Source organism: Gouania willdenowi, chromosome 4, assembly GCF_900634775.1.
Source record: "Gouania willdenowi chromosome 4, fGouWil2.1, whole genome shotgun sequence".
NCBI lineage: Eukaryota > Metazoa > Chordata > Actinopteri > Blenniiformes > Gobiesocidae > Gouania > Gouania willdenowi.
The window spans coordinates 23768896-23792586 of NC_041047.1; the positions used below are offsets into that span (position 1 = coordinate 23768896).

Below are 23691 nucleotides of genomic sequence, written 5' to 3' on the forward strand. Positions count from 1 at the left end.
TTTGTGGTGAGGAATTGCTTTTAAACTCAGACCATTTATGACATGAACCTTATTCAAGCTTTGACCAGAACCCAACAAAGCAAAAGTGAAACCTACAGGTCTGACAGACATTAGGTATTTATATCAGAGCCTGACCTGAAACCGACAATTAAAACCTATTTTTCCTTCATACAAACGACATATTTACGTTTGATTTAGTGGTAAGCCTGCTTTTATTAATAAACAATGTCGACATCAGATCAGCGCATGGGGAAACAAACGCACGTCAAACACAGGTGCGCAGTGTGCCCCGCGGCGCCAGAGACAGCAGTGGATCTATTTACATAATCCACATATCAATATAAGGATAATCCATGTTCTTGTGCAGAAAAATAATTGATTTAACAGTGGATGTTTGTGCTTCAAGCTTGTCTTCATTTGTTCCCTTTTCTGATCTGATCTTTTTTTTTTTGCAGCCCAGCACACACTCACAAGGAGCTGTTGCTGGACATAGTATCATGTTTAGGCATTAAATACATTATATTGATATTTAATCCTTATCACCTACATAAGTGCAATGCATTTTTTTTTTTAAGGTATTGAAACGCACTCACACAGATGCGACCAGATGAAATTTTCACTCACACACACTGAAAAAATAGTCGCATATGCGACCAATTTGGTCGTAGTGTGTGTCTGCACAGCAGGGTGACAGGGGAGTAACTGGCTGATCACCTCCCTTATGATAAACAGCGCCGTTTTTACGGTATAAATGGTCAACTTACTGAGTTACTAAAGGATGAGTTCACTCAGAATGTAGGCTTATTCAAGATTAACTGCTTTAATCTTGCCCCGGGTCCGTTTAGGAAGCCTCCCGCTGCCTGTCTCACTAAAGCAGGAGGGAGGAACTGCTGCCTCGGAGGGGTGCAAAGTGTTTACGACAGTGACATAACCAAAAGGGACCTTTAGGGGGAGCGCTAAGCAAAAGTTACTTAGGTCTGCTTTAATGGCAACTCTACAGTGCTAAATAAAAACCAAAAATAGAAATGAAAAAAAAATCGGCCAATGGCCGATCTTGAAAAAAGTCCATTTATCAGCCCGATATATCGGGCGACCTCTAACCAAAACTCATCTTGATATTTTTTCTCAAAATGGCGATACATGATATAAATCTCAATATTTTTAATTCAAATAAAATTAGATCAGGAAAAATGTTTTTGGTTAAGTTTTCTGATGCAAAATGCTACAAAAGCACATTTATTGACAACCAGCTGCACAATATGTGCCACTTTTAGCCTTTTCTCCTATAAAGGACAGAACGTGTGAGTGAGTTCTGTAGTGTGGCTTATTTAGGGGTAGATCTGGGTTAGGATGCACCCAGCAATCCATCCAACTGTGCATTTCATGCTGTTCTGAGAAGTAGCAAAAGCAGTGACTACTAAAATGAGTATTTTAATACAAAATAAGCTAAAAAGAGATATAATTGAATAATAATTTTCTGTATCGCCAAAATAGAAAACTCAACTCGGACTTTTTCACGTTCCGATGTGAGCCAGACTCCTCTTTGTTTACCCTTTGAGTAGGCTATATGTGCACCACTAAGCTATATGAGCTTGAAATTGTTGAATGACAGAACCTCATTTACTTTTTATTTTGGGATTGTTTTATGCATTTTAACTCGAGGACAATTACAGCAATAAAGTTGCACTTTTGACAATATATGTGATGTCTGCAGTCATTTCTAAGTGCATTAAAAAAAAGAAAAATCAAATCGAAAATCAGATTTTTCTTTAAAAAATCTGAGATTTTTTTTAGGCAAAAATCACCCAGCCCATTGCCATTAAAGATGAAATCCAGCCACTTGCTTCTTGTGTCTTCGGCAGCTGGAGATCGAAGCAAAGCCCAATTCAACTTGTGATGTCGCAAACAGAGAAATATTCAAGTGGAGCACTTTTCACAGACCACAAACAAAGATCTGGATTTATTTCACATTTTGTGTGCCGGTGGACACTCAAGTTACCTCACGTGTGTTCAAAAACCCTGCAAAAGTGGATTTTTCATAGAATGTCCCATTTACAATGTGGGCTCCGCTGCATATCACATCAGCCACTTTCTCAACCTTTAGTCAGCTGCAGCTTTGAGTAGTTTGGTGGATCGATGAGAGCTGTGAGCTGTAATTGTTTCCAATGAGTTGCATTTTATGAAAGCACTCTAATGTATTTATTCAGTTAACCCATGGTAAATTTTAAATTATTGAGTTAATTTCTTTCTTTTTTGTATAATTGTTAGTTAAAGCTAAATTTTGCACTGTAAACTGTTCATATATTGTTTTTTTTTTTTTTTTTAAGTAGTGCAAAAGAAATACTAATTTTCCCCTAACATGATAAAAAAAAAAATTGTGACGATAATCGTGATTACAATATTGATCAAAATAATCATGATTATCATTTTGGCCATAATTGTTAAGCCCTAACTCAATATATCTTGAATCTTGATGCATTGTCCAGCACTAGTGACAAGTGACTGAATAGTAGCTTGTAGAAAGAACATAGAACCCACTAGGAATGTAACGATATCTCGATACGGCAATATATCACGATATTTTTTCCGCGCGATCGATTATCAATATGCTCGCGCTATCGATTTTTTTTTTTTTTTTTTTTAAAACCTTTTCTGCTTTTTCACTAAAATGTGCAGGTAGGTCTTCACAAAATTTTGTCACTGTTATTTGAAGGAACCAATATATTGTTTACTGGAATATTGCACTATAATGGTGTCACTGGTAAGAAAGACCCTATTTTTTGTTTACAGAAAACACTATTGGAGATATTTATTCATTTACATTGGTATATTGACATTTATTTACAGAAATGTTGCACTAAAATAGTGTCACTGTTCATAGGACACTTTTAATCTATTGTCTTTCAGATATATAAAATAATTTTTTTATTTTTTCACTTAATCTTTTTTTCTCTTGTTATGTCAGATTATATTAGATTGATTTCTGACCAATATATCGATAATCGCAGTATCGTCAGATAATCGTTATGAGCTTTGTTTCATGTATCGTACCGTAAGGTACCCAGAGGTTCCCACCCCTAGAACCCACTTGTACATGTTGTCTTACCGTGTCGGGCAAGGCAAGTGGAGGCAATAAGACACTTGCCCAGGGACTCCTCCCTCTTGTAAGGAATGGACCAGTGGTCAGTGAAGACTCGACTCTCAAGCTCATACAGGTTTGTGGTGGGAAACTCCATGCTGCCTCCGGAGCAGTTCCCATTTTCATCATTGCTTCTCTGGAGAACACAGACATGATAGACATCACAACCCGAATCAGACCACAGGCTGATCCTATTGGCCGCAGCTGCTCTGGTAGCTTCATAATAATAACACTGATAACACAAATAGCTTCTAGAACGAGATGATGTTAGGCAGGATGATTATTATATTCCGTTCCTCCCTCTGGGGAGAGTAGCAGGAGTCACTTGGGAAGCTTGTCCTGTCCTCTCCTATTTGCTCTTCATCTCTCCATCACAACCTTTCTCTCCATTTCCTCCAGAGAAGATCTTTGGAACAATTAATGACAAGCTTGTTTTCTAGTGCCTCACCAGTGATTAAACCAGAAGCCTTGTGACGTGTGAGGCAGGGGTGTCGAAGCTGCAGTCAGTTTAATGAACACCCTGTCACATGACTCGACAGCTTCTTGTTAGCGCTGTAATGTTGGACTTTCTCTGCCGTGTGAGGCCTTCGCACATACTGGAGCCGGTTAAAGGGTAACTGACTTCTAACTCTGCATTTGTTGTTCTAAGCGTTCAGTCCAAGCACAGCTGCCATAAACACACATGTTTGGGGTCAATTATAATTGCGAAATTGATTGATTGATTACAATTATGGTGCAATCTGTTGCTGTCGTAATCATAATTAATTTGTAATCTGATTTAGATAATTGACTTTGTATTTGTAATTGCCATGAAAATTCTATAAAAATTGCCAATTATAATTTACCACTAAACTGTGGAACCATGTTACAGTTCTACACATACTGTATGTAGTTAAGAATTATTAAAATATGTTTCGTATCAAGCTTTCCCACATTTTACCATTGAAAAAAATTTTAATCGATGAGTATACTGACATAAAAAAGGCTCAGACTCGCATACCAAAAATATTAAAACCTATATTTTCATTGATTAGCAAGCCTAACAAGGTAATCAATAGATAGGAAAGAAATTAGATGATTGATATTTGTTTATAGTGTATTTTATAGCAGATTTAGGACCCATTATCATAAGAGATGCTAACAGAAAGCTAACACAAGAGGAACTAAAGTTAACTTTTATTAGGTTATTTATTTCAGGCTCAGTAATTGTGATCAATTGTAATTTAACTTTATTAATTGAGATTGTAATTGTCTTTCTGAAGATAAAAAATAATTGTCATTCATTGTAATTGGAAAAACTGCTGGTCACTGTAATTGTAATTGAATTGTAATTTAACATGGGTAATTGAAAACGTAATTGTAACTGAAAAATGTAATTAAACCCCAGCCCTGGCAGTTACACAAAAAAATGAGTGTGTGGTGGAGGTCTGAGCATCTTGGAAATATTTACATCTTTAAATTGCTTATAAATGCGTGAAGTTATCATTTACTCAACAAACAAAAGCACTTTTATTTATTTCATATTTAGCATGTACAAAAGTCATCATTACTGCATGTTTAGCTGCACAGCATTCAGGCACTTTCAAGGAAATAAGTAAGAAAAAGGGTGTTAAAGCAATGAAAGAAGCAATCCACACGCATCGTATTTCACCTCTTCCTTTCCTGTGAACATTAGCAATGATGGGCGGATGAAAGAAAGCAATAAAGCAAGAGATTCAATGACTCAAAACCTAATCAGTGCTTTGTTTTTTGAGACTGACACATTTCTCTCTGAAACACGGAGCACATTTTGGACCTCCTAACATTTACCATCATTTTAACATTGGACCTGCGTATCTCTGTGTTCTAAGCAGGCCTCAGGGGAACATGTTGTTCCCCTGAGGCCACGGAGAAAGACGTGTGCTGTATTGTTTGGTAACTTGGTGCCACTTTGTTATTATGCACCCGTAAATCTCCTGGGAGTCTCTGTTAAAAGTGCAATTTGTTTGTGTGCAGTGGCAGGGATACCGCTACAGGGCTATATGTAGGACTATAACAGGAGGCCAGAGACCTGTGACAGGGCTTTGAATGAAAGAAAACATAAAATGTTTTCTTTCTTGTGTTTCCTTTCCTAATACAACTAAATGGCCATTAAATGTGTCAATATTTACATATAAAAGGGCCTATATCACGCTAAATCAACTTTTTTGAGCTTTTTAACCTTGTAACAATGTTAATTCCTTAACAAAAACACCATCAAAGTATTATTGGGCTTCCTTACTGCATCTCTGAGCAATCCTCACTAATCCTAGCTACTGCTCTGCCCTCCTCTGAAAAACGAGCGGTCAGACTTTTGTGACATCACAAAAGTCTGAACCACCCCCCTCCAGGAAGTGCCTGCTGCTGGCCACGCCTCCACAGTGAACATGCATGCCCACTCTCTCAGAGCTAAAGACATGCAAGCTACATACACAAAAAGTGTTCTCTACATTTAACCCCTCCCTGAGGAGCAGTGGGCAGTAACGGTGTAGAACCAAGGGAGCAGTTCCATTTTTTAGTATCTGTTATATCGCCTTTGACTTGATCTGACGTGTTTGTGACACAATGCGACGCAGCAGTTGGACAAAACAAATGATTATCACCTTAAATGCACTATTCCTATAGTTAATATAGATAAGGACTCACAATCACAATAGCCGCTTAAATAGCCATGTGTTTTACTGTAATGTGCTGAAAACAAATACAACAGTGTGTGGATGTGAATTTCTTTGGTGATCACTGATCTGCCTCACAAAAACGAGCCATGAAGTTACGTTGCATACTAACTAACCCTTAACCTAAACCACGTTACGTGCTAACTAACCCTAAACCAAAACTACGCTACAAACTGTAGCCCTAACCCTAAACTATGATATGGACTAACTAACCCTAACCGCACGGAATGGTCACGTGACTTCCGGTAACGTCATCTTTCGTACGGATAGAATTTCGGTGTGTGGATACGTATTACGTACTAGGAGACACTTCCTAAAAGCAATGCTCAGCAATACAAATCAAATTTACAATTCATAAAAAAGTAAGGTTTTGTTTAACATATTTAGAAAAAAAAAAAAGGCAATTTTATAAACATGGTTTAAAAAAAGTAGAGATGGTTAACCAGCACAATTACCCCGATTCGATTCTGATTATTAAAATATTGATTAGGTTAAAAACCAATTGTCGACTATTAATGATTATCGATGTGATTTTTTTTATTAACAATTATCAATGTGATTTTTGATTCATTAATAAGGCTGAACTATTAATTGTATTTGCGATATTATCGCGATATCATAAAACATTAATTTATCTGGTTAGGCTCGCCTCACTCGGCTGTTTGTGACATTTATTTGACAACTTGACTTAAGATGATTAAAAAATACTGTGAGCAACAGGTTTGGGGGGTTGGGGGGTTGGGGGGGGTGCAGAGACTCCGATTGCTCTAAAGCAGCCCCAGCAGCATGCTTCATGTGGACTGACAGCAGAGGAATGTCAGTACAGTTACACTGTAACACACACGCACACACAGGTGATGGGATATGAGTATAAACACACACACTTAGAACTGGTGGTGACAGCTAAGTGTGTGTGTGCAGTGACAATGGTTGATCAGAGGACTTGTGAACAGGTCGGGTAGTGGTTGACTACAGGATCCAGCTCACTGGTCCAGGGTGGTAGACTGACTGCCAGCCAGGACCCATGAGCAGGTTTTTTGAGCACAAGCTAACCGCGCCTTCCCTCACACTCACACAGTTCGCCTGCTAAAGGGCTAGCTAGGTTAGCATGTAAGTTTCTATTCACAGTCCGGCTCTTTCTCTAGAAGATAATAATGGTGTGTTAGTTAGGCTGGGCCCGGCCGTGTCCCATGTTAGAACAGAGAGTCCTTCCTCCCGCTGGGCTGGGTGCTGGGTGCAGGTAGCATGGAGCTGGGCTGCGCTGCTAGGTTAAATGGGCGAGCCCCCTCTACCTCTCCCTCTCCCTGCCTGCCTGTGTCAGCTCTAACGTGACTGTGCTGGACTCACCTCACTGTCCACCACGTCGTGGTACGCCGGAGGAGGATCAAATCCCCCCGTCCCAGTCCGCCCGCTGTTTTCCCCCTCTCCGCTGGAGCTTAAGCCCGGGGCAGGCCCACTCTCCATCGGCTCGTATCCATACCCGAGTCCGGGGCTTTCGTTCGTCAGCAGCGCCACAGCCTCGTTGATGTCGTTTTTAGCCAGCCGGAGCGCCTTCCGTATCACGTCGGGGTCCGGGAACCCCATGCAGAGCAGCGTGGTGATGTACTGCTCCTCCTCGGTCTCCATGTTCAGGGTGTCTCAGTGGCTCAGACTAGTAGTAGTGGGGAATTCTGTGCAGCCCTGTAGCACTGCACGCCGCCATGTTTACAGTCAACGGCTGTCACGAATTGGCTTCCACCACAAACAGCGCCGACACGGGTGTTATGGAGAATACGGTACGCCAGGAAGTCTGTGCCGGTCACGAGAACGCGCACTGCTGCCAGAATCGAAACAGAGATTTTAATTATGCGCGTCATTGTAAAAGAGCACAAGGGCCACGCAATTTAAAAAAATAAAGCATTAAAACATTTCAAAAATTATTACCATAAAGGGAACAAAGTCAGGAAAAACATCTGTTCCCTTTATAAACTATTGCAATTTGTCAAACATTTAAAGGGGACATATTATACCCATTTTTCACCTTTTAAAACAGTTCCCTATAATAAAAATAATCAAATGGATTATCAAAATCCAAAACATTTAAAGGGGACATATACCAAATTTTCACCTTATAAAACAGTTCTCTATAATAAAAAATAAACAAGTGGGTTATCAAAATCCATTCTGTTCAATTCTACTTTTGAAGTTTTGTTTGATATCAAAATTAATTTCAAGATAAGCTCACTTTTTTGTTCAGTTCAGTGAAAAAAAAAACGAAAAAAATTTGGCTGAGATATTGGTTGCTAAACCGTTTTAACTCAAGACTGCAAACATAAAGTTGATGACATGGTGACACATTATTATTCAATTATTATTCACTGTTTAAATTGCAGAAAGAAAATAAAAATAGATACAAATTAAACTTTTACTTTTCCAATTATTTATTTTAAATGTAACATATACCACTGCTTTCAATTTCTTCCCTTTTATTTACTTTGCTTTCTATTATTTTAAATCATATTTTAAAGAGTGAGTGAAGCAGATTTAACTCATAGTTTTGCAGCTATAGCAAATTTTAAATGGACCTTAAGGAGACTATTTCAAACAAAACTGCACGGATTAAGTGTTTATATATAAGATCAATCCAAAAAACAAGCACTATAGAATAATAGATCTACTAAAATGTCAACGTGAATCTCTAATAAATGGCAAGTGAACTCCACTTGTGTACTGATTAATTACATGAATAGGCTCAAAGAAGTGCAATGTATTTAGTTTATTATCATTTCCCTCACTCGATAACACACACTCTCCAGGAGCAGAAGTGCCAACTAAACCCAATAAAGGGCAGTGCAATCTAACTGTACACTACATCCTGGATAACAGTGGATATTATTCAGATAGATAAATACATGTGGTTGTCACAGATTCATAGAACAAACTTCGAGTGCAGGGGTTCTCAACCTTGGGGCCAGGACCCCATTTGTGGCCAGATACTCTCAAACTTTCCATATTTTAACATATTTTCATCACTTTTTCTTGCCATATTTTTGCTCTTTTTAACGTATTTTTGCTGTATTACTCCCATTTCTGCCACTTCTCCATCAAATTCCAATGCTTTTTCTACACCTTTTTTCCACTTTCATGACATTTTAGGCACTTATAAACCCTTTCCACCACTTTTCCCACCTAATGTCACATATGTTGACCGATTATTGTCAATTTTAACCTTTTTTCACCACATTTCATGTTTATTTTTGCCAATTTAACCGCATTCACGAAGCTCATTATTTGCCAGTTTAAACAAAATTCCCCTACATTTCTAACTTAAAACTTTTAACCACTTCCTGTGTTTTTGTAAAATCCCATTTCACCACCATTTTTGGTCACTTTTAACCCATTTTATATCTGATTAAAACAAGGATTTACATCTTTAAGATGACTATATACTATGGCACAAATAATAATAAACATCCTGGATAACAGTGAATAATATTCAGATGAATAAATAAATGTGGTTATTACAGATTCATAGAACAATGGACCATCATTTTGCTGACCCCATAAAGCTCTCCCTTTTGTTCCCCCTTATGGTCCTGTCTCCACATGACTGTTCTTCAATGTTCATGTCCACTTACAATTGGGGTCCCCATGCAGTCTCTGGTACCTTTATTTTAGGGGTTGCTGGCTGAAAACGTTGAGAACCATTGATGTATTGGACCACTGAGTATTGCTGGGTGCTGTTTAGCAGCCTGTGGTTCTAATCTGTACAGGTTTGTATGTTCAATTTCATGCTTTTATTATTAAATTGACTTCCATAAGAGCATATGTATTGATGACTGTCTCTGCTAAGGAAGGTGGAGCCAAACAGGAGATGCAGCCTGTTTAGGCCTGTTTTATAGGTTTTCTTGTAATTTTTGTGTGTTTTTGCTGTTTTGCAATCATTTTGAGTAATTTAGTTATCACTAAGTGTATTTTTGTTGCCGTTTTGGATATTTTTTTTTAATAATTTTTGTAGTAGCCTTATGTTTTATTGTGATCCCGTTATGTGTTTTTGTGTTGTTTTGTTTATTTCTTGTCATTTTTGTGTTTTTGGAATTAAACTGTTAAAATGTATATTTTTGTCTGGTTCTTTTTTATTGTTGTTTTGTGTGTTATGGGTAATTTTTGTGTATTTTCATATTCATTTTGTGTATTTTTGTATTATTGTTTTGTATTTTTGTGTGTTTTGTCCCGTTTTGTGTATTTTTTGGTCATTTTATGCAATATAATTTTCTGTCATTCTGTGTGTTCTTGGAGGTATTATGTTATAGTTATGCATATTTTACTCTCATTCTGTTTTAATTGTTGTTTTTTGTGTCATAGGCATTTTTTGTTTGTATTGTCATTTTTTATATTTTTGTATTACAGTTGTCTGTTGTGTATTTTTCTAATTGTCCTATGTGATTTTGTTGTCCTTTTGTCTATTTTTCTGTAATTTTGTCTGTTTTTGGAGTAATTTTGTGCTTTAACTTGAACTAAATTCAAGCAAATGCCACCAAAATGCCCGTGTCTGTCTAGGTGTGGGTCATAAAACTTGAGGCTATTTTAACACCAAAACTGTGTTAATTGTGGCTTTAGTGTCTTGAATATCGCAGCTCTCATCCACATTTCTTCTTATTTCTTTGTTTTTGTATATATTTTTGAAGTGGAAAAGTTACAATTGAAATAGAAAAGGTAAGTGGACAAACACATTTTATTTTCATAAATATCACAATGACTGCTCGAGAAAGGCTTTTTTTCATTATGCCAGTGGTTCCCAAATTTCTTGTCTTGCGTACCCCTTGAGCCTTTTTGTCATACCATGAGTACCCCCTCACTCATACGTGTTCATGATTCTCCAAAAGTAGAACATAACACAACTGAATATTTAACGCAAGTCATTTTATTTCATCTTCTTAAATTGAACAATGAATATTCAGGCATTATCTTCTTATTGAACTCAAATTAAACATAAAACTCTGTTGCCTTCAGGGCAATAAAAATGATAAATATAAGAAATAATATTATAGTAAGTGTTTGTATTATTAATACTAATATATTATGATTATATTGTTGTTAAAGAAAAATAAAAAAGATGAAATCAGAAAAAATAGGAATAAATAAAAATAAATAATATAAATAAATACAAAACAAATAATTAATCTGCCTGTGTTATATATAACTTATATGACATTGACCACAAAAGGAGCTTCTTTGAATATTTCCCCTTTAAACAGGCATTTAAACTTTAAAAACAAGTAATTGACGGACTTGTGAAATGACTGAGAATATTTTTATTATCTTGAAAATAAATTCTTAATTTTTCCACGTACCCCCTGCAATGTGCTCACGTACCCCTAGGGGTACCATTATGCATATAATTTCCCTGGTTGTTGTGTAGAAGACGGGGGTTGGGTTATCTACAGGGCTGGGCAGTATATCGAGAATCAAGATATATCGTGTTTTTTATTTTGGCGCTATAGAAAATTACAATATTGCCTGAATCGATATATATATATATATATATATATATATATATATATATATATATAATATTATTATTATATGTATTATATTATATTTATTTATTATAGCTTTATTTTTTTAAAACATGTTTTAGGAGTTGCTGCTTTCACTACTTCTCAGAACAGCATCAAAAAGCACAGTTAGATGGATCTTTGAGTGCATCCTAACCCAGACCTTTCCCTAAACATGATACACTACAAAACTCACTCACATGTGCTGTCCTTTATTGAAGAAAAAGCCAAAAGTGGCACATTTTGTGTAACTGTCTGTTTGCCAATAAATGTGCTTGTGTGGCATTTTGCAAAAGCAAATTTAACCCAGAATTGTTTTTCTGTCAGACTTAATTTGAAGTAAAATTATCGAAATGTATATAGCATATTGCCATTTTGAGAACAAAAATATTGAGATATGAGTTTTGGTTTATATTGCCCAGCTCTAGATATCTAACTATTTTTGATCATATTAAATATAAATTATGAGAATAAAAACAAGTAACGATGTATTGTTGAAAATAAAAACCACTACGGCTTAAAAGTAAAACACTAATAAAAAACATGACTTACAAGGGCGCGGCTGTGCGCGTGACAGGAGGAGGAGGATGGCTGATCACGTGATAATTCAGCTCATGTGACTGGGACCCAAACAGGAACATAATGGCTGCAACTGGTGACGCTGCAGCTGCAATGGACAGTATTTCCAAAGCTCCAACAGCCCAGTCAGCGGCCCTGAACCCGACTGTTGGCGGTGGTGCTGGACGCCAGGCTGCAGCCCCGGAGGCAGCGGCAGAAAGCCCGGCTGCAGCTCCGAGGAAGCCCGGTGGAAACAGTATGTTTTCCTTCCTTTTCCGTAGCATGCTAATGCTAACAATATAAACAAATTCTTCTTTTAAACCACGTGTTTACTTATATAGTTAGAAAAATAAAATGTGTGGTTTTTTAATGTAATGTGGAACATATATGTGCAGCCATTGGAGGTGTTTGTTGTGGATGTTTTCAGGTGATGGAGGAGTGGAGACAGCAGAGGAGGCTGTGGAGCCTGCAGAGCCTGACATCAACGAGCTCTGCTCGGATATGTTTGAAAAGATGGCCATCTTCCTCCAGGGAGAGCTAACAGGTGCTGTTTTTAGTCTTAAGAAAATAATATTTAGTTTTTTATTTTCTTTCTTTATTTAAACGCAACCGCATTGTCCGGTGAACTCAGCCTTAATGTTGTTCTGTGTTGCCATGTCTGGGTTGGGTGCCATGTTGGGTGTTTCCGTGTGTGTTTGCCGCCCTGTATTATATATGTGATTGTGATGTTTCCTTTTGTTCGGGACTGTCCTCACTCTCGCGTTAGTTCGTGGTTGGCGGGAATAGAACGAGGTTTAATAAGTGTTGGCGGGAGGAGGAGGAGCGTTAGTTCATGTTCTGACAGAGTGGATGGTGTGTAACGGCACTGTGTGCGATTGTCCTGCTGCTTTGGAACCGGCAATTAAAAGCGACTTCTGACAAGGCTTCAGCAATCCTTATTTCACGGCTCATCCACACTACAGTACAAACACTATACAGAGAATAGTGTATAATAACAACAACAACAACAATTACTCAACACCAGTGGTCATCCAAATCATACAAACAGGTTATACATTTTACAGAGATCCAATGTTTTAACAGCCTTTTCATTAACTGACTTGGCAATACATTTAAAATAAAGTTTTAAAATAAAAAGTTTTTCTGGAAGAAAATGACTGAAGGGTTTATTTAAAGAATATTTACATTTATGGATTAAAAAAAATAAAAATAAAACAAGTTTATGAAATAGTGATTTCTTTATTTTTATTTTTTTTAATTTTTTAAGAAAAAATATGAAAGCCAAAGACTATGTTTTCCCAGTATAAAATACAATTCTTTAAGAGAGAAACAATGATGAATCTGCTGAGGTCTGCCCACATTTTTTTTAGTATTAGGGAAAAGCCAAAAGAGATTAACAACTCTGTGCATCTTTCTGTATGTGAGTTCCAGAAGGAGCACTTGGTATTAATGTCCTTTTTGAATTTTTGCATGTAATGGCTAGCTGGATAATATTGATGTATGATTTTGTCAGACACCTCCTTAACCGTATTAGTGATTAAAACTTGTTGGGAGTATTAGAGTGTAGTGCATGAGCCAAATTTGTGGGCTGGACCATAGTTAACAATACCATCTTAGAGATATATAAATTACACTTTAGAAAATCACAGATTAAAGTGTTCAGCCGCCATCCAACATCAATATAATATAAACAAATATAATTAGTATTAAATGTTTAAATTTATGTAAAATCATGGCAGAGGCTGATTCTCTGTAATCTAACTTTAAATCCAACATTACCTTTCCTCATATTAACACTGAATCTGTCTCTTGTTTTTATATCAGCTACATGTGAAGACTACTGTCTGCTAGAGAACATGAACAAGCTTACTAGTCTGAAGTACATGGAAATGAAGGACATTAGCATCAACATCAGCCGTAACCTGCAGGATCTCAACAACAAGTGTGAGTAAAACCCTGAGTTGAATGAGAACTTTCCATTTCACAGCATCTGCTAATTGCACATCTGGTTGGTGTCTGTGATTGCTTTAGATGCCAGCCTGCAGCCCTACTTGGACCAAATCAATCAAATTGAGGAGCAGGTGTCTGCACTGGAGCAAGCTGCTTACAAGCTGGATGCTTACTCCAAGAAACTGGGTGAGAGCTTTGGTGCACAGACATGACGTAAGATGTCCGTAGAACAAGTCACACAGAATGAGACATTGAAGTTTAAAACTAAAATCTCTCTAGATTATAGGGATGCACCGAAATGAAAATTTGTGGCCGAAGCCGAATAAAATATAAACGCTTGACCAAATCATGAATATCGAATGCGGTTAAGTTTTTCACTATATTTTTTAATAGTTCATAAATAGCATAGAATACATTTTTAGACTTGTTTTTTAAAGAAAGTAAATGTTTATTGAATATTCTGATATCACAGATTTAGTATTTCACTGATTTATCATTATTTATTCAGTGATTTATTATTTATACAGAAATAAATCAAATAAAACCTCCATCAGAAAGGAGGTAAACATGTTATTTTTTTCATTCTTTTATTTATTTATACTTTTGGCAGGTTTGATCCTCCATACTGGTCAACATGCTGGTAGTTAGGCTGCTCCATAAGAGAAGTCACAATGTTATTTAACATTTCCCATAATTACACAAAACACACCCAATACATACAGTACTGAACAGGGTTATTCTACCAACTACTAGGGCTGTAGTCAGCCAAAGAAATGGTTGGTCGACCATGACTATGGCACACGTAGCGATTAGTCGACCCAAAAAAAAACGGATGAATGAATGAGCAGGTGCAGAGGAGGAAGAGGAGAAAGAAAAAGAGACAAATATTTTGTTTTGTTGTGCTTTTAAACACAGACCATTTATGATATGAACCTTATTCAAGCTTTGACCACAACCCAACAAAGCAAAAGTGAAACCTATAGATCTGACAGACATTAGCTATTTACTGTATATCAGAGCCTGACCTGAAACCGACACTTAAAACCTACTTTCTCCTCATACAAATGACATATTTACATTTGATTTAGTGGTAAGCCTGCTTTTATTAATAAACAATGTCAACATCAGATCAGCACATGGGGAAACAAACGCACGTCAAACACAGGTGCGCAGTGTGCCCCGCAGCGCCAGAGACAGCAGTGGATCTATTTACATAATCCACGTATCAATATAAGGATAATCCATGTTCTTGTGCAGAAAAAGGACTTATTTAACAGTGGATGTTTGTGTTTCAAGCTTGTCTTCATTCGTTCCCTCTCTGATCTGAGGAACGGTCCACTGCACTTTTTCTTTTTTTTGCAGCACGCACTCATACAGAGCTGTTGCTGGACATAGAATCATGTTTAGGCATTAAATACATTATATCGATATTTAATCATTTAAGTGCGTTGCATTTTTTAAACAGTACTGAAACTGATACCATTGCTGATCGATCGCGACTGCATCGACTGATTAGTCGACTAAACGACCAAAGTTGGCAGCCCTACCAACTTCTCACAAATGCTACAGTCAATCCAGTTGATAATGTGCGTAGAGGTACCTGGGAGGCTGTAGAACAACAATGTGGTGGAGTTTCCTGAAAACAATTTTATTTTCAATGCATTTTTGGCTTCCGACAACTTCATCGTAATACGCAATGTAAATGGGCGTTGTAGTTTTAAACGGTTGATGGCGTTACCGCAGTCTCCTGTCTCCCATCACCGCTCAGAGGAGGTCGGCCTATGGAAATGACTCCTTTGGTGAAGTCACAAAAGGAGCTGAATCTGAACAGCCTGTAGGAGAGCCGTTTTACCATTGGGTGGTGCTGCAGAGACAATGCAGGAATTGCTCGTTTTCCTCATTCTGGGAGTTGGCAGGCTGAAGGGGGACCAGTTTAGAGATGTAGAGACCAGAAAAAACGTGTTTTTCATAATATAGGAACTTTAAATATTAAGTCGTCAAGATAATTTTTTTTGATTTAAAAAAAAAAAATGCTATTAATTTTAACCATCATATTTTTAGTTTAGTCAATCTGTTTTTTCTTTATTCTGGTAATTAAAAAAAGCATACAGTATCTTAAAATCTCTATCTTTTTTTTAGAAAATTTGTATTGTTTATTTATTGACAAATGCTATTCATTTTAGTCATCATATTTATGTTTAGTCAATGTGGTTTTTCTTTAGTTATTTTGGTAAAAAGAAATGAAGAATAGTATCCTAGACGTAATTTGTTCTGATCAAAAATAATATTGTAGAAAATGTCTTGTTTTTATTTATCGACAAAAATGCTATTCATTTTAGTTATTCTGGTAAAAACTAAAAAAAAGAATTATAGCATCTTGAACTTTCTTTTTTTTTTTTTTTTTAGAAAAATTAACAAATTTCAATGGAGAAATCAATATGCCAGTAAATGTGTTGAAAGGTGCATTTGGAGCTTTCACATTTGTCCAAAATGTTAAGTTTATTTTACAAAAGAATATTCCAAACTTGAAGTGAAATAAAATTTTACAAGAAGCTTTAAAGAGTTGGATTGGCTCTATGAGCAACTCTATTGAAAATACGTCCTTGTATTGTGTGCATATAAACTCTGAAAATCACAACGTCTGTTCCCGCGAATCAAGATGCTTCTCTTTGTTTAACTTCCTTAAACATGTAGACCAGACATGGGGAACTGGTAGCCCGGAGGCAGCATATGGCCCTCTAATTTTTTGCGGACCCCAAAGCAAATTCCCCAAAATTGTATTTCAATAAGTTGGAAGGAATATTAAGCCCAGCATAATACACAAAATACATACAAACACACAAAAAATGAATTCCAGAAATACACGACATAAATTAAAACATGAATTGACAACGAAGACAGACACAAAAACCACTTAAACTAACTGACTACAAAAACACACAAAACCACAACACATTACAGAATAGCTCCAAAGACACACAAACTGTGAAAAAAAAGACAGGGAGCTACAGAAACTTACAACAAAAATACACAAATCAACAACCAAAATGCAGGGAATGACTGAAAAATGTCACCAAGAACAGAAGAATGTATAAAAACACACACAACCACAACACATTACAGAATAACTCCAAAGAACAACACAAAAACTTACACAAAATGAGATGAAAATAAAGAAAGTGACTCCAAAAACACAAACATTAAGAAAAACACACAAATTGACTAAAAACTGACAAAACATCAAAACCAATACAAACCTAATATTGAACATGTGGCCCTCGGATCAAATACAATCACCTCAGTGGCCCCCACTGTGTAGTCAGTGAACAGCGCCCCTCTCTTAGGCCAGCAGGGGGTGCTGTGTGAACACAAGTGCCAGACCATAATATTTCCCACCTGTACTTGTAGCCTTTACAGTCAGCGCGTTGTCTCTGCACTGTTTGCTTTGAACTGTCTTGTCCTTCCTCTTGTTTACAGAAGCCAGATTTAAGAAACTGGAGAAGAGATGAAGGAGAGATGGACTGATAGTCATTATGACTCTTTTTTTATTTTTCTCTCGCACTGGATCTTTGTGTTGTTCACTCCCTGCCAGAGAAAACTGGAGCTGCGAGGAGGACGTGAACTGAGACTGAAATAACAAGCATTCAGAGGTGCAGAGGAAGCAGCTGAATGCACAGGAATCACTATTTCAGTGTTTATCCTCGATTCAACTAGGGGAATCAGTGGGTTTAGGAGCAGAATAATGTATGCAAACGCATATAGTTATATATTTATTGACGGCAAATGTAGCTTAATCAACGATGTGTTATGATAGAGAGCTGAACTTAAGCGCACAAACCCCAACCTTGTACTAAGATTGGCAGCTAATTCTCTTTCAGTAGGCTGAGGAAACTTTTAGACGGTGACGAGTTATACAAGCGCCGCAAACTCAGCTCTCGTTACATAGTCGTAAAAGTTCAGGCTAAATTCTGTCCTTTTAAAGTTCCATTGAGTAACGGAAGCCTGAAACTCTGATAACGTAACCTTTATCCTTGTTTAGGATTAAAGAGATTTGTGTTAAATGTTGAGTGGTGTTAATATTTTGTCTATTTGAAGGGCTTTGAAAGTTGTTCCCGACAGTAGACTGAGGTGTAGAGTACTATTATATCCTACACAAGTAGAAGTACTGGTACTTTTTTGAAATTGTACTCTAGTACAAGTAAGTCCTGCATAAAAGACTACAGTACAAGTTAAAAAAAAAAGCGAAATTAAATAGTACTCAAAGTAAAAGTTACTAGTTACTTTCACCCCCCATGTTTATTTTTGGTAATAAATCTTGTCACGGTTCCCTTGCATACAGTAAACATCTCACTTATAAACTTAAAAAGGAAGAGTGGAACAACTGGAACTAAATTTATTTTCAACAAAGGCATCAGTATAAAATAAAACGTTTGTCAAAATGTACAATTAAAAAAAGAAATACATGCTTTGTCGTCATGGATTATTTCTTGTTTCAGGGGCCAAATACGGAGCAGTTCATCTTAAGTGGGCTGCAGATTTTAGCCGGGAAGTTAGTCATTTAATTATTATTGTGCTCGAGTTTGCACTTCCACGTATAAATACATTATATTTAATTTTTATTCTGAATTAAAGCTCCCATGTAAACCATCCATCAAAAAACTACTTAACCTCCCACTTTTCTATAGCAAGACATACTTCCTACGGTCACTGCACTGTATGTAATAATTTGGAGATATCTACAACTGAATTATTTGGTAGTTTACACAACAATTCATGGCTTCTCTGACTTTTTTGCTTGCTGCCACGGGCTGAATTGGATGCTCTATAGTGCTGAATGGAGACAGCACCAATTCGATAGAATTACGGTTCAAAACAAACAAGCTAAAGTTCTGTCTCACCCAGACGCGCACACCGACAAACACTAGACAACACACTCACCATGGCTGAACCATTAACCTAGCATAAGCACTAATTTAACTTGGGATTCACCAAGCATTATCACTAACCTAGCACTAGCATTCGTTTTACTATAGCATTAACCTAGCATTAGCCTAACATAACATAAGTCCAGCATTAGAATTAACCTAGCATTAGCATTCGTATAGCAATATCCTAGCTTTAGCATTAGCTTAGCATTTGCATTAACCTAGGATTAGCACTAACTTAGCATGATGCCTCACTAATTCCTTTATAAATAAAAGCAATTCACTGTAACGTGATTTGTTGTGATCCGTTACTTTCACCTCTGACAGCAGAGGGCAGTATTGCACCATGGTCGAGAGTTAGTTACACAGCTATTGACATCTCTGATGTGGACTGGGAAAGAGAAACTGGTCTCACTACATGAAAAGATAAATACATTTACAGCTCATAGAAAATCATCAAAGTACAACTGAAGACGTGTGTGATGTGGTGTTTTTTTTTTTTTCCTTTCTGTGAGCCGTCCGTCCATGATGGAAAGCATCTCTGTTAGCCACGGGCAACCCATTATCTCCACTGATAAGACCTCCCTGTTTCATGTGTGTAACTTTGGCCTGCCTCATGTTTGTTTAAGCTCTAATCTGAAACAGGTTGTTGTCATTGGTCCAGCTGAGGCCCTGGCATAGAGGGAGCCCATTATTCATACTGTAACATTATTTACTGTTGCACTGAGATCCTTCCATCTCCAGTTCCGTGCCTTTTTTCCACAGCCCAGGGGCATAAATTCAGCTCCCCTCTCAGAGACTTTCAAATCAGCTCCAATTTAATGATATTTGGGGAGTTTTCTCAAGGCTGCGCGTGAAAGCCAAGAAGCACTCATGCGGAGAGCGTAAGGTAATCATATGTAAGCTGTCTGATATTTTTCAGTTTATGAAGCACCACAAAAGTTGCTGAAACAGCACATAGTGTGTCCAATACTTGTTAAATGTTGGGTTTGTGATGATCTCAGTTCCCTTGTGTAAATCTAAATCAATTTAGTTTTGACACAGAGAAAACAAGGTGTATTTTTGGTGTGTTTGGTTGTTTCTTATGTCGTTTTGTATGTGTTTTTGTTATTTTTGTGTATTTTGTAATGATCTTGTATATTTTTCTTTCATTTAGTGTGTCTTTGTTGTTGTTTTGGGTGTTACTGGTAATGGTAAGTATTTTTCTTTCTTAGTGTGTGTTTTTGGTGTCTGTGTATTTTTTTTTGTTGTTTGTTCCTTTTATTTTTCAGTATATTTTTTCTTATTTTGTGTGTTTTTGTTGTTGTTTTGTGAGTTGCTGGCAGTGACGTGCCATGAGCACTAGGATTGAGTGGGCAGGGCGTTCCAAATCGAGACCACCAATGTCAACACCAATGACATCTCAAAGTCATCTCAATGCGCTTATCAAAATATAAAATTCATAAGAAAGAAAAAACCCAACAAGATCCACATGAACAAGCATTTAGCCATCTAACAAAATCAACGTTGGAAGAACACATTAAAGAAACAAACAATTATTTAATGTTGCCTCCATACTCTCCCAACAAGATATATCTCATGACACGGCAGCGCATCCGTTGTTTGTGTTGGAAACACAGAAATACGGAGAAAATGACAACAACTCAGAACAGCCTCAGTGAGGCGCATCCACAAAGCCAATCCTTCCTTTTGTACCATTCACTGTAGAAAATATGAACAAATTTCTGACCTTTCCTTTGCTGAAGGTCTTGTAACTCAGGTGTTGGTCTCCCATCTTTTAAAAGCTGTCGTTTTTCCTCAAAAAAAAGTTTCTTTAACGCCTCTAGAGCTGTCATCCTGCCTGTAGTGTTATACTGCCCACTAGCTAGAGAATGTAGCAGCAGCGGTCACGTGATATCAATTCATTGTGAACTTACGTATAGCATAGCGCGGTTACGTCCAAAGGCAGCTCTCTACGCTGCCTAATATGTAAATGGTTTTCATCTTGGGGAACTGACTGCGCATGTGCAAACACATAAAAACACGCTATAGAAACAGGCAGAGCAGCAATGTGCTTTTGAGAAGGGGTGTGGCCTCCTCCTACCTTACAGCGGTTAGGAAATAGCGATGTTTAGCGATTTAGGCTATGAAAAGCACAAAATGCTGACACTTTCAAACTTATAGGTGCTGTAGGCTATCGGAAATTTAAAATAAATAATTTATAATTTTATTATAATTAAAAAACAAATAATCAAAATATCAATTCACTCTTGGGTAGGCACTGCCTACCTTGCCTACCCTGACTGAACGTCACTGGTTGCTGGTAATATTCAGTGTGATTAACATTTTTAACTAAAAAATAAATATTATAAAATCCCATATTTTTAATGCTTTTATTTGTTTATTTTCCTCAAACAACCTCAACTGGCTCCATCTGAAGGAGCAATGGCTCTACTCTGAGCTTCTATTTGCAGGGACTATCTACAGCTGAGCTCAGTTGCTTGATGCATAAAGTTCATTCCTGCTGCTCAAATCTATGCTCTTTCTTGCCATTTGACTGTTACCCAAACTGGGCCAAAGGTGAGAATCTGGATGTGTACGCTCAGTTCCCTCTTCACCAAAATGTTCCGGTTCAATCCTCTTTTGACTGCCGATGATTCAACAACCGTGATCTGTGTTTTTTTTCCATAAATCCTAGTTGGAGGCTAAGCCAGTTAACAATAACAGGGCAGGATGCCACACCACAGTGTTGTGCAACTGACAGGCAGGCACGAAGTTTGAGGAAGTTTTTTAGCCTGTGGTCATGAATGAGAACGAGTGGACCTAAAATGTTCTTTCTGACTCACATTAGTTCTCTGCTTCTCAGGCTTGTTCAAAGTGTTGCTTTAGGATTAACTAGTGCAGAGCCCGTAGGACGTATGTATTGCTATAAAAAAGTGGGAGGTTAAATAGCTTTTTCATGGATGGCCAAATGAGGTTGTGTTTGAAGGTGGGACGTCAGGGACATTTAGGTTTGTTGTGAAATGTGTAGAGTGATAACTATTGTGTTTTCATATGTTATGGCTTTGATCAAGGACACTGTAGAGAGTTGAACCCCATCTATTCCGATTCCAGTTTGTTGTCCTCACGGATCCGGATCTCCTCAGCCCGGAACAGACTCGGTCCGGACTCGTTTAGTGTCATTAATCTACAACGGTCAGTTTAGATTCACACGGAATTTGTAAAGCATTTATGAAATTCCTTGCTTTTACATAGAGATAATTTATTAACTAATTCATTATCCAAACAAATCCGACGTCGCACACCTTTGAACCAAGCAGCAGCCATGCGCACGTTCTGCAAGCAACAGTCACTGTAGAGGTAGAACCAATGCTTTAATGTTCTAGAGGACCAATGGTCCAATGTTCTAGAGGTAGGACCATTGTTCCAATGGTTTAATGTTCTAGAGGTTGGATCAATGTTCCAATATTCTATTGTTCTAGGACCAATGTTCCAATATTCTAGAGGTAGGCCAATGTTCCAATGTTTTAGAGGTAGACCAATGTTCCAATGTTCTAATGTTCTAGAGGTAGGACCAATGTTCTAACTGATGACATCATCACTGTCGAGCTAGGACTGATGGCGTCATCACTGAGTTCGTCAACTCAGGAGGTGGGGCATGGGGGCGGGGCGACCAAATGAATCTGACATTGCACGCCCTTGAACCAAGCAGCAGCCGTGTTGAAACTCTCAGGTCAGTCTGATCCTGATCCACAGAGACATTTGAAGAATGCACAAGACAGCCCAACGGTCTGAGATAAATTTAAATGAGGTTCTTGTTTACATATGCGTTTTTAATGAAGTCAGAATACCTGTGAGGTATGTGGGTGCAAATATGAGCCACATGTGAGATCTATGTCCAACTTCAAACACCTTTGTTGAAAAAGGCACAAATAGCTGCATAAGGTCAGAGTTTGGCACTGCAGTTTTTCACTTTCCTTTGATGGGTACACACAGTCCTAGACTCTGCACACATGTGGGACTGGTATAAACTGTTGCGCATTGGCCTCAACTTAGACTTTCTGAGACGTCTATGTCTCTCAGGTATGCACTTCTTGGAATAGTTGAAAGTATTCAGTTTTCATAATGCCAGCATGTCAACACTGCCACTCAATATTTTACACTTCAAAACAAGAGCAGATGGAAAAAAAGAAGTGCAAAGTTGTTTTGAGTGTGAGAGCTGTTCTCAGCAGGTGTGGAAGTCATGGTGTCAAACTGGGGCACCGGCCTCAGATCTGGCCCAACTCCTCAGGTTTAAAGGAGAACTCAAAGTCTTTCCTCTGCAGGAAGTCGTAACCATAAACACCTGAGAAGTCTCCTTTAGTTTAGTCCTGCTGTGACTCCCTGTGTGCTGATGTTCCCATTTGACTGTCCGTGGAAAGTCTTCCTTTTATGTGCAGTGTGTCCATCATGTTAGACCCCCTATAGGGTAACCTGCTCAGACTCTTCGGCACCAGAGCCAATCAGGATTTTTCAGTGTGCATGATGTGGGTATAGCTCAGAGCTCCTGATGAACACAACATTATTTACAAATAACACATCAAACTTCTGTCATTATGAAGTATAGTGTTATGGGTGATGGAACCAGGGTTAGGGTCAATGAAATGTTTTAATTACAATTACGTATTCAATTGTCCATGTTCAATTACAACTCAATTACGAATACGGTGACTGGTATTTTTTTCCAATTACGATTCAAATTACAATTATTACTTTTCCCCTGAAAGTCATTTACAAATATGTTCTCAGTTATTAAAGTTAAATTACAATTAATCACAATTACTGAGCCTAAAATAAATAACTCCATAAAACGTACCCTTTGTCTTGTGTTAGCTTTCTCTTAGCATCTATTATGATAACAGTTTTCAACC

At 37.5% G+C, this 23691-nt stretch overlaps 2 protein-coding genes across 9 annotated transcripts in view; one reads left to right on the forward strand and one right to left on the reverse strand.

The window, feature by feature from the left end:
* usp24 (ubiquitin specific peptidase 24) overlaps positions 1-7595 on the reverse strand; it is a 43882-nt gene extending 36287 nt beyond the window's left edge. For 6 of the 8 annotated variants that reach the window (XM_028443802.1, XM_028443801.1, XM_028443798.1 and 3 more), the window contains exons 1-2: positions 7180-7595; positions 3107-3275 (exon numbers count right to left, since the gene is read on the reverse strand). In XM_028443802.1, the coding sequence (XP_028299603.1) occupies positions 3107-3275; positions 7180-7458 (448 nt within the window). In that variant the 5' untranslated portion in view covers positions 7459-7595. The remainder of the gene's footprint in view (positions 1-3106; positions 3276-7179) is intronic. The other 2 variants (XM_028443803.1, XM_028443800.1) reach the window with 1 other exon arrangement.
* Positions 7596-11990: 4395 nt separating this feature from the next.
* bloc1s2 (biogenesis of lysosomal organelles complex-1, subunit 2) lies at positions 11991-17942 on the forward strand. The gene is made up of 5 exons (XM_028444513.1): positions 11991-12183; positions 12355-12471; positions 13752-13871; positions 13959-14063; positions 17355-17942. The coding sequence occupies exons 1-5, from the start codon at positions 12012-12014 to the stop codon at positions 17384-17386; spliced, it is 546 nt and encodes a 181-aa protein (XP_028300314.1). The 5' UTR covers positions 11991-12011; the 3' UTR covers positions 17387-17942.
* Positions 17943-23691: the final 5749 nt, after the last annotated feature.

Coding starts and splice junctions, on each gene's coding strand:
- bloc1s2 (XM_028444513.1), top strand. CDS start 12,012: ATGGCTGCAACTGGTGACGCTGCAGCTGCAATGGACAGTATTTCCAAA. Junction 12,184..12,354: donor GAGGAAGCCCGGTGGAAACA/GTATGTTTTCCT, acceptor GGATGTTTTCAG/GTGATGGAGGAGTGGAGACA. Junction 13,872..13,958: donor GCAGGATCTCAACAACAAGT/GTGAGTAAAACC, acceptor TGATTGCTTTAG/ATGCCAGCCTGCAGCCCTAC.